Genomic DNA, 25007 nt, shown 5'->3' on the forward strand with positions numbered 1-25007 from the left:
ACATAAAAAATGCACTTAAGATGAATTTTTAAGAACTCTGTGGGGATGAGGAGGATAAATCTTTCTTCATGTCTCAGTGTCAGCAAGAAACACTTGTATTTACATGAACTTTACAGTGACTTCTCTCTTGACCTGTTCAAATACTGCTCTCCAGAGGGGAAATGAACTCTGCTTTCAACTCTGTTCAGTCTCTGATCTTTCTTGAATATAAATAAAATCATTCACATAAATTATGTCTATCTGAACTCCAATGGTTATACCTGGAGGGACTTCTAAGATGAAACACTGCATGCGTGAAATTGTGACCCAATCATAAACCTGATACAACCAGGAATCTAGAAAGCAGTAGTTCAAATAATTGACCAAGTAGTACTGAAGTCAGACCAGGGTTAAACAAGCATCTTCAAATGGAATTCTTGCATGGCTAAGGTACACTGGATGTTAAGTAGCAAACTGAAGTGTTTGATGCCCCAGTACAATGTTACTTTTAATAGTCACAAGTATGTTAAGCAGAAAGTGGCTCACGTGTACATAATCATTTATAGACTGCGCAGAGAGGTACATTTGAAAAGCTGAGTCATCTTAGACACTTTATTCAAATCATAATGTCAAAGGAACCAGCACAAGCAAAGAGATGACACAAAAAGGTGAGGAATGCTCACCTGTCTCCAAGGATCTAGGTTTGCAGGAAAAGAACTCCAAAAAAGAACTAACTCCTGGTGCTCAATCAGTGATTCAGGCCATGACTCAACAGCTGCCATAGACAAATCAGCACTCAAAAACTATTTCCATCAAATTTGGACATTTGGTCAGTTGTAGAGACTATTTAATGCTTAAATTTAAAATACAGTCGAGCACTTCTGAACTATCAGCTGTGCATTAATCTATGTAATTATAAACAGGAAAGAATCAAACAGGAGCTGGTTAGAAGTGATCAGAAGCCAATTTTCAGAACTTCAAGTGCTAATGACTTCTTAAATGCTAATTCAAAAAAAAAGCTCAAAAAAATCTGGAGCCCAGTTGTTCCAATGCAATACACCCTGCAAGTATTCTGCACCTCTACCTGTCACAGGCTGCTCCTCTTTCTGCTTGGGACTTACCTACTGAGCAAGGTAAAAAGTTGTTTACTAGCTGAGCACAAGTTAACAACACAAACAGCTCTGAAAGGAAACACCAAAAACATGGAGGTCAAACAAAAACATCTTCAAAGCCATATCATCTCCTGCTGCTTCACCCTTGCAAAAACGAGTGGTTCTGGAAGACAACTTCAGCAGCTTACACCTCCGGTTTCCACACAGGGAATAATTTGCCTTAATCTCCTGGTACAGAAGGGTCTGAAATCGACATTTTCTAGCATTTGAGATGTTACATGTAGCTTTCTACAGTAAGAACTTAGATTCCTTAGATACACCAAGGAAGCTTTAAAAGCAAACAATTCGAGACAAGTAATTTAAAACTGAAAACAAATACTTTGAGACAAGTACTTGAAGACATATAGAGGCCACTTAACTGCTTTCAAGTGACCAAATTAGCACTGCTGAAACCAAGTGAGCCACATCTAAATGCTAGTTTACTGCAGAAGAGATAGGTCAGCATGCCCTCTTTTCTCCTTAGTAACACAGTAGAGGCTTCAGAGAACTCCCAGACATTCAGAGACTGTCAATCAGCTTTCATCTGGAAACGAATTCTACACGGACAACCATCAGTGATCATAGTATGTATCATATGTCACTGATGCTTGCTTATGACATCTAGTCCTTAAACTCCCTTTCTGCTGTAGTAATTAAAGTGACATCCTCAGATGCAGGTAACCCTCACAAAAGCATTTGGACTTTTCTCCTCCCTTCTCTCTGTTACAGATAATTTTTTTGTTAGTTTAACTTTTTACATGACATAAGTAGTCTTCTGAAAAAACTAGATTAGTATCTCACTCTCAACATAGAATTATTTCCACTGCATTTCAGTTCTGACTACTTTTTGAGTAAATACTACTCTAATGACCACAGCTAGTTACACCCACTGAGCAGCCCACAGCTGTTTACTGTACTCAGAGAACACAGTGGCAAACATAAGCACACATTACAATACTTGACCAAAATCCATTTGAGCACCTGCCATGAACTTCCACCGCTAGCTAAGAAAATCAGCTGCAATGTTCGGATTTTACCATATCAGGAAATAGCCTCAGACATAATCATGAGAACTCTCAAGAACATGTCTTTCAGATAGCAACAAAAAGAACTGCTTTGAAAATAACTACCTTCTAAGAAAAAACAACTTAGGCTGAAGCATACAATGCAGCCAGCTGAGGACAGGAGCACCAAAACACAGCAGAATGAGACTAATACAATAACCTAGTGATGTTTACCAGCTCGTAAAGCTTGTACCTCAAGCTGCACATAAGCACACCTATGTAGTCTGCACAATGCCATGGGCTACACAGAACCATCTCCCATCTGAAAAAATCAGAATTTCCTTGCAACATAGAGCAAAAACAGTGAGCCACCAGGAATAGCTGGCATGAATATCATCCCCAAGTCAACTTAAATACATTCTCCTAAGTAAACAGCACCTTCCTGAACATTTAACATGGATTTAACAACTATGTAAAGCAGAAAAAATACATTGCTACATACAGCACAAAATCTCACAGATGGCTGCATAGGGAAGACTAGAACACCATGAAACAGAACGGGTGCCAGATGAGCCTGAGAGACTTGCACAGCTCAGTACACAAACAACAGCCTGGAATATGCTACGGGGGCACGTCAGGTCAGTCAGGAAACAAATGGAAGACTGATGATTTAGGAGGTGGATGAAAGACTTGAGTAAATATTTTAAGGAGAAAAACAAGCTGAAAACAAGCAAACTCTCACAGTAAATGCAAACTCACTCAACCGGTAACAGAATGCAGAAGCACTTCTGCATCTCCTTCAAGAGGAAAAAAAGTGTTCTGCTGTTATAGATACACTAAAAAAATCACATTGCAATGACAAGTATTAAAATCACTGCAGAATGAATTTATCCTTTCAGATCAAGTAATAGCCTATCCTTCAACTGTATCTGCTGATAAGTCAGCACTTAATTTTTCCAGGTTCAAAGCTAAATCAGTAGTTAGGCAATTGCTTGAGAAGATCTATCTATTTGAAGCCACCCAACAGCTTCACAACCTAACTCCTCTCAAGCTAATTAGGAACAATTAGTGGACAGCAGTAGCAAAAACAGCAGGTAGATGCAGAATATAAACCTGCACTAAAATGTTATCCCACAGCAAGAAATCAGAAGCAAGTCACACTAGAGACCTTAACATTTATCTTGTAGTCATTTAATGAAGAGCAATAAAGTCCAGGATATCTCATTAAAATCACAAGCTTATCTCATGCTGTGACTCAGACAATTCTAATTCTGTTTTTGTCATACATGTCAGTACAAGGCAAGGCTGCAACACAGAACACAGCCTTCATTCAAACAGCAGTTTTCCTCTGTGAGAAAAAATACTGACAACGCATGCCACAACAGGAACAGCATTTCATCTGTCAACCAGGGAGGCCAAGCAGAGGTCACAACTCTAAACCTTCCTATCATCTCCACCTTACAATCAGCAAACACCAAAACTGTAGCACTTCTAACTCAAATCATATATATTCCATCATCTAAGTTCATACATTTTCCAGTGCAAATTCATCTCTATATACCACACCTTCAAAAACATTTCAAACACTGCTGTTTTAAAGTGACTTAAAACCAAGCCACTAAAAGTTGCACCAGCAGGCACACGTTTAACTGCTGAATAGTGTCAGGAAATACCTCAAACTGCAAGGAAAGTAAAAATATGGAATTTGCTTGCCGTCTTTGTACTTTTCATCAAGTGTTTTCTGACTTTGTGGTCTTTCTGTTTATCAGCCTGTTTCCAGTGGGCTTTGTTCAAATGTCTCACAAAATGGAATTGCATCTAAATGTTGCACCGTTTCAGTAAGCACTCCCTACTGCTCTTTACAAGGCTATAATACAGTATGAACATAAATTATATTTAAAATACATATGGCTTGTTTACATGGAGACACCAAGGGAAAAAGCAACTGCTTCAAGCAACTTCAATTGCAACTGGTTAGAAAAGTTACAAATTGCTGACCCAAAGCTACACTTATTCCATTATGAAGCAGCCATACAGTAGCACAATAGAGTTTCACAAGGCTTCTTGACTTTCATGCCTCTGGACAGTCTCCATGATCCCTGAGCTTTCCTACTTAAATAAAAGATGTACCATGTTACGAAAGAGAGATGTGAGAATACATTAAGTCCAAAACCTTTATGTTTTCTAGCCATAGGTGCCTTACATTTAAGATTAAATAAAAACTTCCTGTATTATTCACTTAAAAAATACGGATAAGCCTTTCGTTATTCAATTGCTACTGGTAACCTTGAGATCAAAAGATATCAATCCTCTGCAAGAAAGGCCCAGACCAAAGACAACCCAGCTCTGCTGTAGTCAAACAAGTGTCAGCTTACTGACAGTCCCCCTTCCTACATGAATTGGAAGGAAAAGCTAACTAACACTTCCACTTAACACGAGCCTCTTGCTGAGCAACTCAAACATGTAGAGCCCCTAATGGAATTCATCTCTCCCCTCATTCTTGTACTCTTAATCTACCCAAATTAAATGAAAGGAAACAATCAATGCTGATAAATAACCTGGTTTGCTGCAGATGTTCAAACTATTAATATTGAGTTGACAGGGAAAAGATTAACGCTACCTCAAAGTACATGCCATTCATTAACTATTTAAATAGAAATGTAAAAGCAATTACCTGATAGATGCATGGTCGTATGCACAGATTTGGTTAACTAATGCATCTATCACACTCAGGTTTATGCAAAGAGAAAGCGATCTGGTAGCCATTTTACCACAAATGAAAGCTTTGCAAAAGTACAAATGACTGCTACTATTGCTACCACAGGCAAAGCATGAGTGTCAACACCGGAACCACAGCTGGGCCCACTCTGAACAGCCAAATTCCCACTCCTTGCAATGCACCACAAAGCAAAATGGGCACTGCTTGTTTTAAGTTCAGACCTTCAGGCAACTTCACAGGTTCAGTAGGGACCCAGATTATGAACATGTAATAGTAAGCTTAACCATTCTCTACTCTGACCTTAGATTAGAGTCACAAACAGCAAGAAACAATGGGGAGAAGTAGTTGAGGGAAACAGATGCTGCTACACATGCTCAGACCACCTTGTTTGCAACAAATAAAGAAAAGAACCAGCTCCACAATTAGTAAGGCAAAAGTTATTTCTGCATTAAACACAGAAGTCTTACTTGAAAGTTGTTCTTAATTCCAAGCTTCACTTTTTCCTCATTAAAAGTTCTAAAGCAAAGGAATAAATCAGCAAACTGTTGTCATCTTGACACAGTAAGTCTCATAACTTATGCTAACTGCCTTCCTATTCATTCCTTTCTGAAGGATCAAACGGTATATTAATATCCAGCAAATCCTCCCTTGTATTTCTGAGCTATATTCCAGGAATAATTGGCTCACCTACAGGCTAGAAATATGTGGAATAGTAATCCTTCAATGAGCTAGGTCTTCTGCAGCATATGCAGAGTGTAAAGACTGTGAGAACATAAAGAACTATGAATCTTCTGTTGTTCAAAGGAATTGTTTATAACCAACTTTTAGATCAGATCTATTTCTGTAACATTACTGAATTTAAGAAGCACATTAAAATCAGCTCCGTAAGTTTCGAAGTTTAGGTATGACATGAAGTATAACTGAACAGTAGGAAGTAAATTAACTAAAACATATTTTAAGTGAAAAGTAGAGAAAAGGACAGGAAAAAAAGAGAAGCTAACTTAGAATTTCTCCATGTAACTTAAGTAACAAGTCAGTTCTAACCTTCTGGCTATTTCAGCTCAAGAAAAAACAAGAATCTCTAAATAGGTGTCAGCATTTTTTAAGTGCAAAATATTAAGGCAAGATAGATATTTTCAGCTTTTTCTTTTAAACAAAAGACAGTAATTAACACTTCTTTGGGGAATACTCAGGAATTCTTCTACTTTAATCCTCATAAAAAACAATTAAGAAAATATTTTAATATTTAACAAACATGCTTAACGCCTAAATTAATCATCACTATTACCCTGAATGCTTAGTAAACAAATGAGCTGTATTTTACTACCACCTATTTAATTATCTATGTGTATTTTAACTTCTGCACTATCTGCTGCTACAATTTGGTTTTCACAAGAGTTAAACAGAATGCAAAAGGTTCAATTAAGAGACACGCTGGAAAGAAAAGAGATGTATGTGTAGTACCTTTAAGTGCTAATCTTAAGGATGATGCTTTTTACTGTTTACCTTGTTAAGATAACTCATTTTGTGCATTGTTAACAAAGTACTTTGAGGATTGAGCTCAACTGCTGTTTTGTCCGGCTTTGCCCTGATAGAGTATTATTACTAAAATTATTCACCGAAGTAGTCAGAACTTAAATATGCTCTCACAATGCTAGAGTACCAAAAACATGGGATGACAAATTCAGTGAAGTTAATAATGAACATAACTTAATTACTGCAATGCAATACAAAGAGCACAGTGACAGCGGAGTAGCAAAATTTTAGGCAGCAGCAAGTAAGGACCTGATCAAATTCAACAGCTGTAGACACAAAGAAAACTATCTGTTTACCTTAAGGCCTCAGGTACACAGACATCTCCTGCAAGACACCCTCGCCTCCACTGCCAACACTTAAATGAGGTCTGAAAGGGGGCAAATCCTGGCACCACTTCCTGATTACTTACATAAACTGCATGCACCTGAGCTCCCCTGGGTTGGCCTTAACTTCCCACCAGGTGCTCAATCACTGCTTCGAGCCACAACTCATATTTTCACTACAAATGACATATACAGAAGTAACAAACTTCGGAATTTTTTCTCTGTTCCCATGCAATATTATATAATGGATAATCATTACTTATACCTACATATTACCTTTCTATATATACACTGAGCTAACAGTACAATACTCAAAGCTTAACTTAAAATAGGGCATGTTCACCATGCTCATTTCTACAGTGAACATCTCCATTTAACTGACATTACACCATCTACAAAAACCATTTAGAAGCACACTCCTACTAAACACAGACAAAATATACACGCAGGCACAGAGTAAAGGTAAAACACCTATCAGTATATACCAGTATCTCTATTTGTCTTCTCTTAACACTAAGAAGGCAGCATGAAGACCCTGTTTTCCTACAGTTACAAGTTAGAGTAACAACAAATTACAAGTATTGGAATAATAGACTACAATTGGCAACCGGTTATAACGTCTTAATTGGTTCTATGCAGTATCACAGTAAACAACGCAAAAAGCCTAGAAATAGATACATACTGGGAATATGTAAAAACTTCTGAATACTAGACAAAATTACCAATTGTCATTTATTAAAAAGCTACTCATAGTACATTAGACCTTTTAACATTAATAAGAATCTACTAACTGAAACCACCCTTGATGCATTAAGTAATGAGGTTCTGCCACCTTGTATTCCCTCTGGGACAGATCTCCAAATGGCACAATCAAAACATCCCTGTCACGTACTATCAGAGCTGTCATATGGGCTGCCACAGCCTCAACTGGATTGGCGTGCCCTCTCCTCATGCTGTGGAGGCTCTATCTTTTAACTTGCACAGCCCAAACATGCACTGTCTTTGCGCAAAATGGCTTCAATTGAAAGGAAATTAAAAGATCTAGTTTCAACCCCCTTGCCATGGGAAAGATTGCCAATCACTAAATCAGGCTGCCCAGGATCCAATCCAATCTGGCCTTGAGTGCCTCTTGAGATGAGGAACCCACATCTTTGGGCAACCTGGTTCAGCTCCTCACCATCCTCTGAGTAAGAAATGTCTTCCTCACATCTGAACTCAAACTCCCCTCTTCTAGTTCAAAGACACTCCCCCTTGCCTAGTTACTATCAGAGGAAGAACCTCACAGTCCTGCTTGTAAGCTCTCCTCAAGTAATGGAAGGGAGCAATGAGGTCTCCCCACTGCCTTCTCTTCTCTGAGATAGATAAGCTCAGTTCCCTTAGCCTTGCTTCATACAAGAGATATGCCAGCCCTTGAATTATTGTGGCCCTCCTCCGGACCTGCTCCAACAGTAGGACCCAGTCACATGACTCAGGACAGCTCCAAATAGATGCCTACTGGAATACCAGTGTGTTACAGACACTGGTTAGCCACACTCCAGTGCCAGGAACAGAATTGCTAGTCCTGGTCTCCTACATCCAGTTGAAAAGAAGCCTGAATATAACAAGCTTCAGAAAGGCTATCTTCCAGAAAAGCTATCTTCCAGAAAAAGAATCAAAATCACATGGAGATTTACATAGTATGACTCATTTTTACCTTTCCCTTATTTCTGGAGGTGCCCTACTTCCAGGCTGGACACAACAACTGAAGCCAAACTACTCTATATGCATGGCGAGTATTCTGAATGCCTACACCCAAACCCCATCCTAACAGCACTGTGAGAACCAAGGCCAATTCAGTATCTAAACTGCACATGAATGTAGAATGTACTAGGCTTTAAAGTACCTTTACTTGATGTAAATGATATGTCTGGTTATTCATCTCCTGCAAGACCAATAAGGCACAGAGATGCAGTGGAGCCTGTTAGGAGCTGCAAATACTGATCAGATAGCTAGCCATGCTGTGTAGCTGACTGCCAAACAGACTAAAAATACCAGTATCAAGCATCAAATAAATGCTTTTCTATATTGCAAGAACAAAGCACCAGTTCAAAATAATGGTGCTATTTATGGGACTATGGAATAATACGCATCACATTATGGATGCTCTTTCATTTCACAGACATGAAATAATTCCGTTACAGCCATCGTAACTCATATGTGAGCTTTATAATGTACAGAATTGCATTATATTTTAGTCAGTAGAGATTAGCATCACATTTTATAATTATAAGGGACTATAAGCTTACAGTAACATGAAAAATATTAGTTATGGTTAACATTAAAAAAGGCAGCTGCATATTAAAGCAACAGTGATCCTTATGGCATCAATTAAAGGGTTCAAAGAATTACCAACAAAAAGAATAACCTCACTGCTTAACTACCGAAGAGTTAGTGCTGAGCATAAGCAGAAATTAATGGTGTACACAACAATGGTTACTTCATACTCCTGCATCCCCTGGCAAGTTAAGTACTTCAACTAGCCTATCTTGTAAATAGCTTTTATAAAGAAGCATGGGCAGTTCTAAAGCAACATTCTCTTTATATCTGAGCAGAAAGGGACTATAAAGTTCCCCCAGGAAAGCTCCTTTGAAAAAGAACAAAACCACTAGTGAGAAGCTTTCCAGACCAATCTACCACAGAGGAGTGGATGCCTACCACAGTGTAATACCACTTTCTTCTTATGATTTAAGCACCAGTAGTCTTCGTAAGATAGACAAAAATACACTATGCTGACAGATGAGGACAAAAACGAACATTAAACAATTCAATTATAACAGCACCTATGGACAATAAATTCAAGAGATAAACAATGAAGCTTCATTTTAAAATCAAGCCGACACCCATATTTATGTGAAAATACTAGTATTATTCAGAACTCCATTTTGTTATTATAAACAAGTGTTCACACAAAGTAGTAAGGAATTTATTTTCTGGGTTATTTTCATGTACAAGCAATAGTATACACACTTTAGAAAGAAACACTTCCATCAGCTGTCTAGAGTCACTTCTTGTCTAGCTTAAGTGGATGGTGGATACTTAAGTGGACTTAAGTATATTAGCAAAGAACACAGTACATCTTGGGACTGTGCAAATACATAAAGTTTCCCACTACACTGAAACAGAAATACCTACAGGGTTTTCTCCCCCAAACAGAGTGAGCTAGAGCAACTTCAGTATCAAGAGTTCAAAACAGTTGACACAAATTCTTAAGTTCATGCCATTGTATTCACAGAACACAAACACACCTGCACTCATACTACCAACAGAGACCAAAGTAATCAGTCCATCAGACCCTGAATTTCCAAGAGCCACTCAGCATTTACATCAACAGATGGAATAAAGCATAAACCAACCTGTTTAGCCAGCTGATCCTTCTTAACCAAGCCGGTGGCTGCAGCGATATTCCCTGCTCCTTCCACTGTCTTCTGGGCCACTGCCGTCACCCCCGTCACCACAGCTCCCCCAACAGTGGATACCTGCTCTTTGGTCTTCTCAGCCACTGAAGAAGATGGAAAAACGTTACAGCTGTAGGAACTAAGTTCTTGAGGTTGTCAGAGTCATTTATTGCTGGTCCTACGGCTTTTCATTGTGTTGGGCTGCCATTATACTCTGTGCACCTCAAATGGGTATTCAATGATGAACCTCAATGTGATCACAGTGGAACAAGGAAAGGAAAAGCCAGACTCATCTGTGGCCCTTATTAGGCTCGACTCACACTACTATCTAACTAGCACACCCAATAATGCACAGTTTGAAAACACATTCAAACTAGTCCAAACACCCCTGCTGCACACTACACAGCATGGAAGGCTTCTTTAAACTTGAGTCTAAAGCTGAGGATTTCTTCATTTTTCAAATACATGATTATTAAGCAAAGCCACTACTGCTTGAACACGGATTTTTTAATACGGCATTTCATCTGATTTTCTGCTATCCCTGCCTCACTGCCAATCCTTCCATCTATGACATACAAATCACAAAAAGCAAACAAGCCAAAAAAGCCTAAGCAAACTGGATCAGTAATTAATGTAACGCCTTAGGGAAACAACAACTTCTTTAGCCTACAAATACATCAGTGGCCAACATTCTACCTCTCAGAGTACTACTAGATTCTTCCTGCTCATTCATTCCCAAGGGCTCTTCCTTGACAGCAACTCGAGTTACAGCAAAACCACTCTAGGTGAACAGAGCTCATATGAATACATGCCTTCAAGGAAGAGAACCAGATACTTAAGGGGAAATAAAAGAGCATTCACTACGCTAAGTAAGGGACAGTATTTCAAAAAATATCCAGCACATAGCTACGTTATTCTAACTAAAATTTCTGTGTTTCTTCCAATCAGAACACCGTCTGACCCATAGAAAGCATTCCTAACTCCCTCTGCATCCTTTACAAGCAGAGGCTTGATTTCACCTGGTATACAGACTAACATTTCAGATACTTGTTCTTGGAAATGTATAGAAAGCTATTCTACAATGAAATTAGATTTCTTTAATTCCTTACAAAGAAGGATCAGCTCTCTATAGCAGCGAGTAAACTGCATAGATTGCTATGATTGATAATAAACAATGGCAAAGGCTAGAAATTATGTACCTGACATCGAATATTACTCAAGTCCAGAATAATATCTGTAACAGGAAATGAAACCAAAGGATTGCATTCTCATTCTACCTAACTTAGTGTGAAAAAAACCCACCATGACTAAGTAGAACACTGAGGATTTCCAGGCATCCAAAACACTGAAATTACTCAACGGTTATTTTTCATTATAACTCAGCACTTGATACAAAAATCAGTTAGCTGCTTTCTAGTAAGTTACTGTCCTGCACAAATTAGAGCCATTGACAGAAATCAAGCCAACTATACACACAACACAGATTTTTAAATGCACTGGTACTAGTAAGAAGAAAATCTATTTTTGAAAGAATACAAGAACACTAGCAAAGCTGCTATTACCAGAACAATTCCGTAAATAACTTCATAAGCCTTCAGCTAGGCAAGTCTAGTGAAATGTGGGAAAAAAAAAAGGTGACCAGTATTAATTGTTTTATTGCTTAAATTAAGTAGTGACAAGGGAAAAGACTTAAGTGCATATTAATTAATTGTGAATGCAGGGGTCTGTACCAACTAACAAATATAATCTGAATACCAGTTTGTTCAATGATTTTAAGCTATTAAGTCTGACTAATTGATGTATGCCTTGCATCACAGAATCAAGAAAGAATAAATTGGCTTCTGTAGAATTATACTGTTCTATAGCCTGATTTCTTGTGTTGACCTGTGGAATAAGGGATCCCTAAATGGTATACAAAGGCCACACCAAGGCTAACCTAGAAACACAAGTTATAGAACTGACTAGAATATACTGCAAAAAAAAAATTAGTGCTGAAGATTGCTCTTTACTCATCACGGACAACTGGGTGATACAATCTTTAAAACAACTTGAAAAAAATCAAAATGAGATTTTGCTCTTTTCTATTTTGATCAATGCAAGTAGATGAAAACAACATGATTTCTCTGAATTGATGATACTAATGCTTACTAAGTATACTTTCAAAAAATGATTTCAGATGATAAGACAGCCCTATGTACTTGACAAATTCATCTACAAAGAAGTCATAAGTCAACTGTTGGTTCTTCAGTTTACACATTTACCATAAGATGTTAGAATTGAAAGAAACAGAACTGGAGTACCAGTGAATAAGAATACAAAGAAGCAACCAAATAACAATGGTTTAATAAAAGAACTAGGCAAAAAAGTAGACTAATTCATAACTACTTAAATTGTCTCTTCATCTCACTTCAGGAAATGGACACTGGTAGAAGTGCTGAGGCAAAGGGCTTTTTGGCCTTGAGCTTTTCTACGAAACAGAGCTTTAGCTTTATTTCTAGAACATGGTCTATAAAAATCCTATCCTGGATGCTGCACATTTTCAAGCACTTATTCTTGGAAGAAGAACAAGATGGATGAATTATTATGCATGTAGAGTCAAAAGCCTGCATATATATTAAATAAGCAGGCTAGTCAGATATACAAGCTAGTACCCCCAAAAGAACAATAGGCAACACTTATTCTTGGTAAGCTCTGAGAAACGGTGACCTGACAAATAACCAGCTCACGGTACCCCTGAGAATCACAGCCAGACATATTCATTTTGCAATGTCCTGAAGTGACTAAAGTTGGAGAAAATCAAGTAACACTTAAAAGCAAGCAATTCCTCATGCCTTAATAATTTCTGAGTTTGAAAAGACTGAAAAGAATATTTAGTTCGTCAGCTCTTTGATGAGTGTCAGTACCTTTACCAGCAGAGGGTTTCACACCAGAAACTAATCAAAACCAGCAAAACAGTCAAGATCCTGGAGCTAAAACAGCAGGAAAGAACTGATTGAATAACTGTGAACACACTTAAATTTATATCCGAGATTCCATTCCACATTCAAACGTCTCTAGCCTCTACAATCAATCTTCTGATAATGTGTTAATGCACCTTGGGTTTCACATAAACATCCTAGCACATATTAAGATTATCATAACTGGCAAACTCCCAGTACTATGGCAAAAGTCAAAAAGGCCTCTAAAAGAATCTCAAAGGACTGTATTATAACCACCATTTTAAGAGAGTATATATAAACAAATTTGATTTAAAGAATAACTTCACAAGCGTTTTTCAGAGCATTTTAAAATTGTATCTCAAGAAAAAAAATTAATTCAGTGAATCTAAACCTGTTTTCACCTATCCCCCTCTACTTCGCATCTCACAAGTTCACTTTTTCACACCTCCCTCCCCCCAGCCCTCATCCACCACCCCCCCAGCGTCCAAGTAAATCCTCAATTCTTAGACTACCAAATCCATACTGTTTCATATTTGAAATTACGGTCTCTGGATTATACATGAGGTTCCCTCTTGCCTATGTATGCCTTCTGCCTATTTTTAATTGTCATTCAACAGCCCAACTCCTTACAACCACTTTAGATGAGTTAGTTGTATCAACTGTGGCACAAGAACAGTTATCCCCAACTTTTGGGTAGCTCATTTCTTTAAGTAGATGAGTTTTTTTCCCTAAAATTACCATCAATTTCATTGAATATTATACTTATAAGCATGGTACAGAACAGATGTGTTCTCTCCCTGTTTTGATTTGCACTCTGTTACATGAAATTTTTTTTTCTTGTTATCTTTAAATCTGTCAAAAATTCTGTTCTCTAACTTGATATTTCCTGCCACACTACATATATCAGATAAAGGTGGAGGGAAAGAAATCTCCCACGTAGCCAGCCTACTACAGAAACTTATTACTTAAACGATTATCTCACACTCAAGTAACCTTGACTTCTGTTCTGATGTAAAGCCCACCTTGATCAAGATCTACCTTAATTTCTGTGCAAGTGTTATGTACTGTCACTTCCACATCTGGCATATCATCACCAAATCTTACTGTACTACAATCATGTAACGGTTACAGTAATGATCCTACTGAAAATTTATCAGAATTTGGATCTAACAAGATCTCAAATCCTTTAACAAGCACAAATCTACTTAGCCTGCAACTAAGTTCTGAAGGCCTGTCAGAGACAGTATGTTCAGCTGTGCTACTAAATAAACACTTGGTTTACTTCACAAACATTTGAGCTGTGATAGGAAGTACTGTCAAGTGATGTCTAACTACACTTCCTTCTCTGCACTGGCCTGTGTGAACACATTAGTGATAACCTGGCTGTACAAAACGCAAAAGAAAAAGAAAAAATCTTTTTCAACTCCTATTTTAATATTTTAAGAGGAAAAACACTGCAAATTCCCTGAAAAAGCATTTCCTTCAATCTCCAGATGTCTCCTTTTGCAGCATAGAATTACACAATGCACTTCTGTCACCTCACATTTTCCTGCACCCCACATACAAATAGTATTTCCATTAATTCTGCCACCTACTAGTCACTCTAAATTATTGATTACTGGTTTCAGCTTGCATAAAAAAATGCTCTCTGCAAGTCAGTTTGAAATGCAAATTCACTCCTTAGCCCTGAAGAAGTACCCATGTGAAGATAAACGGCTAACTGTAACTTGAATGTTTGAAAGTACTGTTGCTACTGAGAGACTTAAAAGTATGAAAATATCCCAAACCATGACAAACTCAAATTAGTTAATCAAAACTCCGAGGCATGTTTCACTCCTACAAGCTATTTCCCTCCTATCTTCCCACACAACCAGCTCCTGGGAAACATACTGATGAGTCACAATAATCTTCTAGGAGTAGAGGCACTGATGGGGTACATCCACAGTGTTGCTGCAATAAGAACAAATCTATATAACAGCTATCAGTATAGCATTGGAAATAGTTCTCAGATGAGGATGAAGAAACACTAAAAACTATCAGTCAAGTATAAATAGGCATTAAGTCAATGGGAATTTTCTTCTGCCACAGATTGCCCAATTAAAGCTTTGAACTATATTATAATTACACTTGCATGTATTAGAGGCAAGCAGCTTAGTGGTAGCTCAGGTATAACCACAAGGACTGCAAATAGCAGCCGTGACTGCACTGCAGAGCTTAGTTAACAGCTACATAGGACGAACTCCCATTCTGCATCACAGTTTTAAGTGGGGATTCACAAAAAGATTTCTGCACAGACAAGCTGCTAGCACTGATGCTGGCCTTAAAGGCAAACGCTCCCAGCAATTTTTCTTTTCTACACAGCTCTTGCAGTCCCTACGGTATAAAGGAGGTTTCTCCTCCATCATCTCCTCCATCATCTCCTCCATCATCTCCTCCATCATCTCCTCCATCATCTCCTCCATCATTGCCTCCCTTATTTGTTGCAGCTATTTCTTCTCTTTCACTTGCGTATGTCCTATCTTATTGACTCCACAGGGCCCTAAATCACCAGCTAAATGCTCTTACATCTTATTCCCAAGTCACTCCTACTAAGCCCTCCACATATCTCCCCTTGGGAGAAGATCTCTCATCTCTGCTCCCATCTTGAGATCACACTACTCTTCTTCCTCAGATGCGAAGGAAACTTAACTACGTATTTAAACCAGGCTTGCAGAAATTCTTTACACACAAAAATTAGAGACTTCTTGTCATGTCAAAACAGCTATAACTTTCCTCCACAGAGTATTCTGGCAATAAGCTAACAACATAAAGGAATTAACTACTATTGATCTACTTCTACAAACAAGCTATTTCCTTCTGTTTGGAATCTGGTTTCACCAGCCTCCTGGCTCACACCAATATAAGCATGACTTGGATTCAGAATATTGCTCAAGAAATCCTCCTCACTTATAAACAGTTTTATTAAACGCTTGCACGTAGATTTAGGCAAAAAGCATTCATTTGGGACAAGTAAACATTTGTTTTAGCTTCTCAATTTTTTCTACATATTCACATCCTTCAGAAATATGAGTGCTCACAAAGAAACAATTATTTAATAGAGAAACTGTTGGTTAATCAAGAAATCAGGAGATAATCATCTTACCTGTTGTGACACCATGAACTACTCCTTCCTTGGTCCTGGAACCTAAACAAAGATAACTATTTAGTTGAAAATAATTGCTCTTTAGTACTGGTAAAAACAAGATGGATAATAAAACACAGTAAATGCATAGATAACATACAATTGCACACTATTTCCAATTAAAATCAGGTGAAATAGAAGACAAATTTCATCTAAGGGAAAAGTTAAAACTACATATTAAGAACACATGTGAACACAAAGACTAGAAAAGAGATAATACTGCAAATACTTCAGCAGTTCTTCCTTGTACTTACTGACTAGCTTGCCATTCTCTTAACTATCACATTAAGTCTGCCACTCCACAAAACAGCAGAGACAAAACAGTGCAGAAGCCATCTTAAAGTTAACATCCATATGAGACTCACGCATACATTTTGAGATCAGAGCCAAAGTTTACATAAGCTCCTTGTAACTCCTTCTAACAACTCCTGTGCAGAACTTAGTTTCTAGGTGTCAACGGTTTACGGGCAGGTTCGGCCCGGTTCCGTGACGATTGGTGCGGGGGACCCACGGACCCACGCCCCAGGAAAGGGGAAGGGGGAAAGGGAAAAGGGAAAAGGGAGATAGGCCTAGGAACAAAACAGCAGCAACGATCTGAGGAGGAAAGCTAATTTACTAAATAGATATCGGAAAGCAAAATAACACAATATAATACAATATAATTGGAATTAAAGCTAATAAATCAAGTAAAATGAGCAAGAGATAGTGTCCGATAAACCGAAGGCCTTACGCTAACGCTGAAGGCGGACGGCAGCGAGCACCCACTGCTGAGTCGATCCCAAAGGAAAGAGAGTGTCCCGTGACCGCAGACAGTTTTTTATCTTTCCCTCTGAGCATAAACACATAAGAACGCAAAGCATCGCAAAGTCCTCTGGGGAATGGAGTTCTTCTTCTCTTCTGAGACAGGTATACCTGGAACTATCGATGATCCACGGAGCTGGAGCATTAACTCTTTAACTCTAAATGCACTACATGATGTTATGATGTGGAATACCAGTACCAAAAATCATAAAACCATGACACTAGGGAATTAGAAAGCATTCCTGAGCCTACAGAAGGACCAAGTAAATAAAACCATTGGGAGCTTATAGGATAGTCGGAATTACAGAGCAATCACACAGGGAAATGTGAGGTACCAGATGGAACATCAAGTGCCACTGGAGTCAAACTCAAGGTTCACATAATACAGTTCTCTCCTTATCATAGGCAAGAAAAATCAACAAAGATTCTGCAAATAGAAACCTTGAGACTGCTTAGCACTGAGAAATAACACGAGACCTGTTTAAGCAATGCAACTACATCACCGGGAAGACCAAGCCAAATTCTGGAAAGACCATGTGAAAATATCATGACTTATTTTAACTACAAAAAAATTACATATCAAATGCGTTCATGTGTCACTCAATATCTCAGCCAACCTAATTTGTATTTGACTTACCACTTATAACATCTATATAATTTTAGTGTATCACTATACCCAAACTGATTCCAGCAGAAAATCAAAAGATAATGATAATCCAGGAGAAATACATTAAAAGCAAGCTACCTTTTTCGTAATGGTTAACAATAATACAATTAAACACTGAAATAACAGACAAGTTCATTCATCAATGCTGTTCACTGCTAGTGCTAATTTATAGAGCTTAAGCCATATATTTATGGCACTATTGAATTGATTACAGCATTGAAAAGGCCATTAGCTATGAGCAAGAGCATTATTCCATTATAAAATTAAGTAACGTTGTTGCATCAAGTAAAATGACTTCCTGTTCCTTACAGTAATAAGCAAGTTGAGCAGCTACAAAAACATCCTCCTTATACTTGATTTTCTATACCAAAAAGTGCAGTTTATACTGTCTAAGTGAAACCATTTACTACTGGAATACATTTTGGTAAACCCAAGGTGTTAACATTCAAAGACTCATTTTAGGTCCTCAGTTTACAGTCCTACAGCATCACAAGCACTGAACAAGCATAGCACTATAAATACACGCAGAATCTAAACAATGACTGGTTCTACTGACTGCTGCAGAGACAAAACTAATTCAGGCTAACAGCAAATCTACTACAAAATTTGACATAAAGAATTGACTTCTGAATTTATTTGTGGACCCGACCAAAATCTCAATTCATCTTGAATATATGACTGCAATCCAAGCCATTACCAAATGTGAACCTGTGAATAGCAAGAACACAGTTCCCTAGAGCTGAGAAGGATGAGGGTGAGAGAGAGATGGTATGACAGAACTCCCTGGGGACATCGGTAATGTGTTTATCTTCAGAGGAACATCCACATGCTGACTCTTAGCTCACATAACGCTGCTAAAAACATAGCTAATCGAGAAATGCCACACTTTCTGTTGCCATATTTTCCTTCATCAAAAGCACGACTTGCTGACCCATACAGAACAAACACATTTACATAAATGACCAGCTAAACTGCAGTCCAGAAATTGCAGCATATATTAGAGCTAAATAATCAACTTCTGCACACTAGCACAGAAGTAGCTGTTTTCTCCAGTCAGAATTACAATAGGATTGGGAAGATTGGTGTCTGCCAGAACAGGTCTATAAATACAGCAGCTAATTTTGTTAGAACATGAGGATTATTCCTGGCTGGGGTTGAATGAAAGCTGTCATCCACACTGTATCCTCGTAGAAGCTACCTGTCTTGCATTCTGCTTCTTCAAAGCATTAGAAATCTTGCTCATTAAACTAGACACAACAGGGAGAATGAAGGAATTAGGAGACAATCTGACACTGACCTACGCCTACTTGGTCGAATCAAGAGCAATAGCACACGGTACACTATTTTTGCTTATTACAATACATATTTAAACCACTCAGAGGAAACCAAACTCACAATTTTTGTCTTTATGGAACTATGCTCATCAACAGAAGACTCTCCTCATTTCCTTATTTATTATCATCACTATCAGCAGTCAGTCAGTAATCTCATTTCTAGGCCTCTTGAGAGATGATTAGAATATAACAAGCACGACTTTAGTGTGATTCAGGCCAATTAGAGCTGGTTGAAGATGGAATGACACAGGCCTAAATCAGGGGAAGGATAAATCATCATTTAGGTACAATATTTGCTCCTGAGTGCTGAGGCCGACTATTCCATCAAGACAGACCTTTAGTCCCTTGACTCCTTCGCAAGGACTATTTATATCACTGAAGGAAAATAAGAAACCTTAGGTAAAGAAAGCACAGCTGAGGAATACGGATGGTCTTGCCAAATAGGTCATCACTGCACCAATCTAATCTAAGGCCATCTGCCAATTAAATACAAGGTAGTAAATTCTTCTGCCACCCACTCATCTCCCAAAAAGCTATTCCTGTCTCCTGCTACCGCATATCACAGCTATAAAGATCAGATAGGAAAACTCTGTTCCTGAGCACTGCACAAGCGTTCCAGAGTCAACTGTGCACAAATGGCACTTCCCTGGTAACAGCACAGAGCTCAAAGGAACCCTTTAGCAGCGCATCACTGAGAGCACGCAAGAGCATTATCCTTCTTCACAGATCTTGGCTTCTAAGCCAGCGTGGGTAAGCAGTGACACATTTTTGTTCATCGCTTCACATCAACAGCTTTGAAGGATACATGGAGACCCCGTTCTGAATTGGTATCTCAGTCCTCCATCCTAAACAGTTGGGCCTTTCCTTGAAAGGAAAAAGTCCTCATGCTAATGCCGTAGAAATCAAGATAAAACCACTGTATATCAACTGGTGCGTGTTGAAGGATATCGGCAGAGGAACACAGGAATAAACTGATAGAAATCATACTCCAGACTACATTAACATATATTTCAGGTATTAACAAACGAAGATCATACAATCACTGGAGTTGGAAGTGACTTTTGAAGGCCATTAAGTTAAACACCCCTGCAACAAACAGGGACTTGTACAGGTAGATCAGGTTGCTCAGGATGGCAGAAGGGAAGAACAGAATACCATGTGGAAACAAACAAGAAACCCATTAACCCTCCAGGAGACTCCCTCGGAGTCATACATTTCACATTTGAACCTTAACTGTTGCTACTAATAAGAGTATAATTAGACTCTTACTACATACAAGTAAATTAGAATCTTTAATATAACACTTGACAATTGCTTAGACAGAAAAATACACATGCATTAATTACTTAAATGACACTAACTCCTTCAAGTCTACTACTTAAATTAACCTCTTAAATGAGAGACCATAACACCATGGGAATCTGGAGAAAACGATCATCTTAGTCATTTTCTAACAGCAATACAAGGCTGAATGCCACTGAGATGACTGATGAACTAAAAATAATTAACAAGTCCCTCTTAGCCTAATTTTGTCAGGCTCTTCACAAGATGTCAGGCAGCTTTCACAACGGAACCTGTCTGTGCAAGATGTATCTGAAAACTGAGCTCCAAAGGTAGGAAGAAATAAACCTTTACAATCCCTAACACACTACGCAGCTCCTTCCCTGTAATTATAGAGAAACCACCTTTGGATTGCAACCATTATCATCCTACATAACCAAGAGATTACCACATCAGTCTTTATTATGCAGTTCAGGAGATGAGCTACCCCTGCTGCGTGCTTGGTAAGCATAGAGACACCTCCAGTTCAGAAATGAAGAGAGCCTGGACAGCCTAAACATAACGCCTTGGCAGCGAGCACAGAGCTGTGACCCAGTTTCAGCTGCCCTCTGCCAGAATCAAGCCCCCACAAGGGTCCCCTAACACCACAATTTGCTGAGCCTATTGGTTTTCGCTTCGATGTTTGCTCTACTTGTTTTAATTCTGGCTTTTCCAATTGCAGCTGGTGAACCTAAGGAACCAATAACCCATCATGTTTATCACTCTGGTCTGTTCCCTAGCTGAACAGAACAAAAACTCAGCTACAGAAAAAATGGCTTGCTAAACCCAAGCATGCAGCCAGACACACTGCCTGTCAGAAATTTTGCAGTGAAATCATAATGGAACGATTTTTTGCCTGCACAACTGAAACCACATATAGCTCTTCACTTCTGAAAAGCATTTCTTATGCCACAGAAAAGGTGCTTGCTTCACATCACTACAGTTTTAAGTGCAGATCTTCATTATGGCTCGGGGCTTGACTGACCAAGGTATTTCATCAGTTTTAAAATAAACAGCAAGACTACTATATGAAGCACAGCCTAAGAAAATTTGTCTCAGAAGACAGAAAACAGGAAATCCGCTGCCTCTGGGAGGGCAACAAGTTTCAGACATTATTACAGTCAGGAGAAGAGGTCAGGCAAAAGATTCTTTCAGCACACCACGCAGGTTTCTAATATAAAGAAATCGATGACCCTAAAAAGCACACACAAACAAGAAAATGAAATTCAAAAAATATGCCACATCCAGGAAACTAACTCCAATATCAAGCATGATGTACAGTGAAAGAACAGCTATTTTGATGCTGAAAGTGAGCAGATGCTCATTTTAAAATAGATTCATCTTATAACTACTCTTCAAAATGACTTCCATCTCTGCTGGCAAGAACACCAAGCTTAGCTATGGCTCAGTAGGAAAAAAATACATATCAAATGAGTACTCTAAACTACATGGAGTGGAAATGATTTGTTACAGTCGCATTAACCTGCAAGGGCACGAGAAATCCTGGAAAGACATAAAGGAACATCCATCCGTTCTTCCATTTAAAAGAAAAACCTCTGCTTTTCCACGCTGTTGAACATCTTGTTATTTGCACAGACTCCTCCAGCCATAAGCAACATCAGTTGCAGAATTGACTTGCTGCAGAATTGACAAAGAAGCAAGAATCTACAGGAAGGACTTCATTTTCCTCTGCATTTGTTTGTTTTGTGCATTTTTTTCCTGTGCATCTTTCATGGCAGCAGCCTTCTAAGGCTTGGATACTTGCTAAGTGAAGATGGTGATCATGTAGTCAACACATTTGCATGGGATTTGAAAAAGCACCTTTTCCCTGGTTCCACACTGGGCTCTTGTGTGGACTGGCTAAGTCAACTAACATCTGCTTCCTATTTTCTCCATTGCTACTTGGAGAGCTAACTGCCCTAGCTCAGTGACTAAAGAGGCTCCTTTTTCAGAAGGCATGTGGTACACAACAGTAAATACAGAGTATTAAGTTGATTTTGAGAGACAAGGAGTGACACCTCAACCATTCACAGTGTTACTGTTGAGGATCTTAGTCCACAGTTAAAGAAGGAAGAAAACAAGCTGCTTTCCACACTTGTCTTCATGTTATTCCAGGAAAAAGCCATTGTCAAGCCTTAATAACAGTTCCAGGATCAAAATAAACTTTTTTTTATAATTCTACTTTAAACTCAGGTATTCCACAGGACTCTATGAAGTTACCTCCCATGTAACACCCTGAACAGCACCAGTTAGTAACTTACACAGTTAAACATCTTACACAGGGGAACTATACTCTGTACAGCATTACGAAGTCATACATGGCCAGCATGACAGTGACAAAAACCCAACTGTGACATAACACAAACAATAACTATCAAACACTCAACAAGTAATCTTCAAAGACACAGCTCAGGAAAGCTCAAACCTCATCTTGTTTACTTCACAGATAATTCTCTCCTATGAGTGATTACGTAAGTTGAAGAAAAAGTGGTATTTTAGCTGTTTCTTTCAGATGAGTGGGACTGCTGGGGAACAAGAATCAGCATCATGACACTGCTGCCCACCTACCCACATAGAGGACTCCCTCTTTCGTTTTCCCTGCTGCTTCCGCCACTCCCTGCTTGGTTTTTTCTGCTGCTGCTACAACTCCCTCCTTTGCCTTGTTTAGTCCTTTCATGAACACGTCCATAGCTGAAGGATTTCTTCAAACGCTAGAAAAAAAAAAGGACACTTAGAATACAGTTCTCAGCTTTTTTTTCCTCCACGAAAACAAAGTTTCATTGAAACTGACTAAACATCATAGAGTTTCAACGAAGTTATTTTTACCCACATCTTACTTAACTTTGTCCTCCATCAGCAGTATACACATACCTCTCCGTACCTAGTATCACTAGCAGGATTTCAGACAGAAAAGCACAGCTCAATAACTAGAAAACCAAGGAGCCCAGTTACACAAGTCACCTTTATGTCTATTCTCCGCTACCACAGACGGCCAGCAAAACAGCACGGCTAGAGGAGTCCCTGCAAGTTCCCACAGAAACCTATAAAGCGATCGTTGATATCACAGGACTCGTTTGAAGGTGCATTCACTGAATGGAACAAATCCATTGCTTGCCCACCACCATCTCCTCCAAAGGACCTTGTTTTCGTATAAGAAATCGACGATTTAACCCCATTATTTTAGGATGCTCCACCTTCTCATTCAAGAGAAAAGCTTAAATACTAGCAACTTCACAAACACCCCTTCCACATAAGAAGCCTTCACTCACGATAGTTAGAGCCGCTACAGTGTTCCAAAAGGATTAGAGCAAACAAAAAGCTGCTTTCCAGCAACCCTGGATTTTGCATGCAGCCCATATCGCTCTGCTAGCACTTGAGATTTCCAAACGGATAGTGTACATCTATCGAGACTACGGAAAAAAATGCAACGCTCATAACACCACGCTACAGCCAGCGAGTGAATTACGTGGCAGCTATACGGCCCCATGCTACAGTTAAGCTACAAAGGCAACAATTGAAGGCACAACACTGTCACCGACAGCCCCTTCCCTCCCCCACCCCCCCCACAGGAGAAGCACTGCCCGCTAGTTCATTCCCTCCGCGAAGGGAACGGATGTCTAGGAAGACAGCCAGCATCTTAGTATTTAACCAATCTCAAGCAGAAGGGCAGAACCCGTGCCCCATTGACACCCCGGGCAGCACCAAGAGCAGGTGTGGGGACAAAAAAAAAACAACAACAAAATACACTCGTACGGGATTCCACATCAAAAAAGGCACCTGTGGAAGGAAAAGGAGGAACGCGCACGGCTCTCGCGCACGCACGTCTCTGCGCCTCCAGGGACTACCCGAGGAGAACGGCAGGGCGACGCGAGCCGAGCAGCAAGCGGCGGCTCCCGCACATTGCGGCCGCAGCGCCCGCTGGTTTCCCCCTCCCATCCCACCCCCTCCTTCCTTCGTGCTCAAAGGAGAACGTTCGGCAGTAAAAACACCTCTACATCCGTGCACCTAAACGCGCACGCACACCCAACCCAGGACGAGCAGAACCCCTCACGCACCCCCCGCCACTTACCGCCGGGTCCGCCTCTGCAGGGAGGTGGGGGCAGGCAGGAGAAGAGGAGGAGGGCGAAGCTCGGAGAGACCTGATGGGAGCTGCCCCTTCTCAGCACATCGCCGAGCCTCCTGGCACCGCCCCGACGGCAGCGCGGCGGGCAGCGAGTGTGAAGGAGAAGCAGGATGAGGGGCGGCTCCCAGACTCCAGCCCCGGCTTAGTGGGTGTGAGTAGTGACGTGAGAGTGTGGGGTGAGAGAAGGAGCCAACGTGGCAGCACCTGTCCACCCGCTGTTCGCCCCTAGTACTGAATCACCATGCCCAGAAGCCGTGTGGGCAAGCTGCTGTTAGTGAATTCAGCACACTTGTGTTTTGCTTCACCCGCGCCTCAGAAAATGTTCCCGAGCTCTTAGTTACTGTTCTTGCTCTAAGTCTTCAGGCCTGAATGATTTGGGATGAGCGCTGCCGTTCTCTCAGTGTTTGTGCTCCACCTCATTTTTAAGGATTTTTCTGTGGATATAACACAGATCTTAACCCCACTGCAAAAATGCAATAATCACCCATATGTGGAC

General features: G+C 39.6%; 1 protein-coding gene across 1 annotated transcript in view; it reads right to left on the bottom strand.

Annotated features, from left to right (window-relative positions):
* The window catches only part of SNCA (synuclein alpha), a 65697-nt gene extending 41117 nt beyond the window's left edge, over window positions 1–24580 (bottom strand). Inside the window, exons 1-4 of the mRNA XM_065736067.1 lie at window positions 24458–24580; window positions 22957–23099; window positions 16228–16269; window positions 10105–10250 (exon numbers count right to left, since the gene is read on the bottom strand). Of these exons, the coding sequence (XP_065592139.1) occupies window positions 10105–10250; window positions 16228–16269; window positions 22957–23077 (309 nt within the window). The 5' untranslated portion in view covers window positions 23078–23099; window positions 24458–24580. The remainder of the gene's footprint in view (window positions 1–10104; window positions 10251–16227; window positions 16270–22956; window positions 23100–24457) is intronic.
* Between the last annotated feature and the right edge of the window lie 427 nt (window positions 24581–25007).

Source organism: Cyrtonyx montezumae, unplaced genomic scaffold (assembly GCF_038088225.1).
Source record: "Cyrtonyx montezumae isolate F1298 unplaced genomic scaffold, pur_monq_1.0 scaffold_2, whole genome shotgun sequence".
Lineage (NCBI taxonomy): Eukaryota > Metazoa > Chordata > Aves > Galliformes > Odontophoridae > Cyrtonyx > Cyrtonyx montezumae.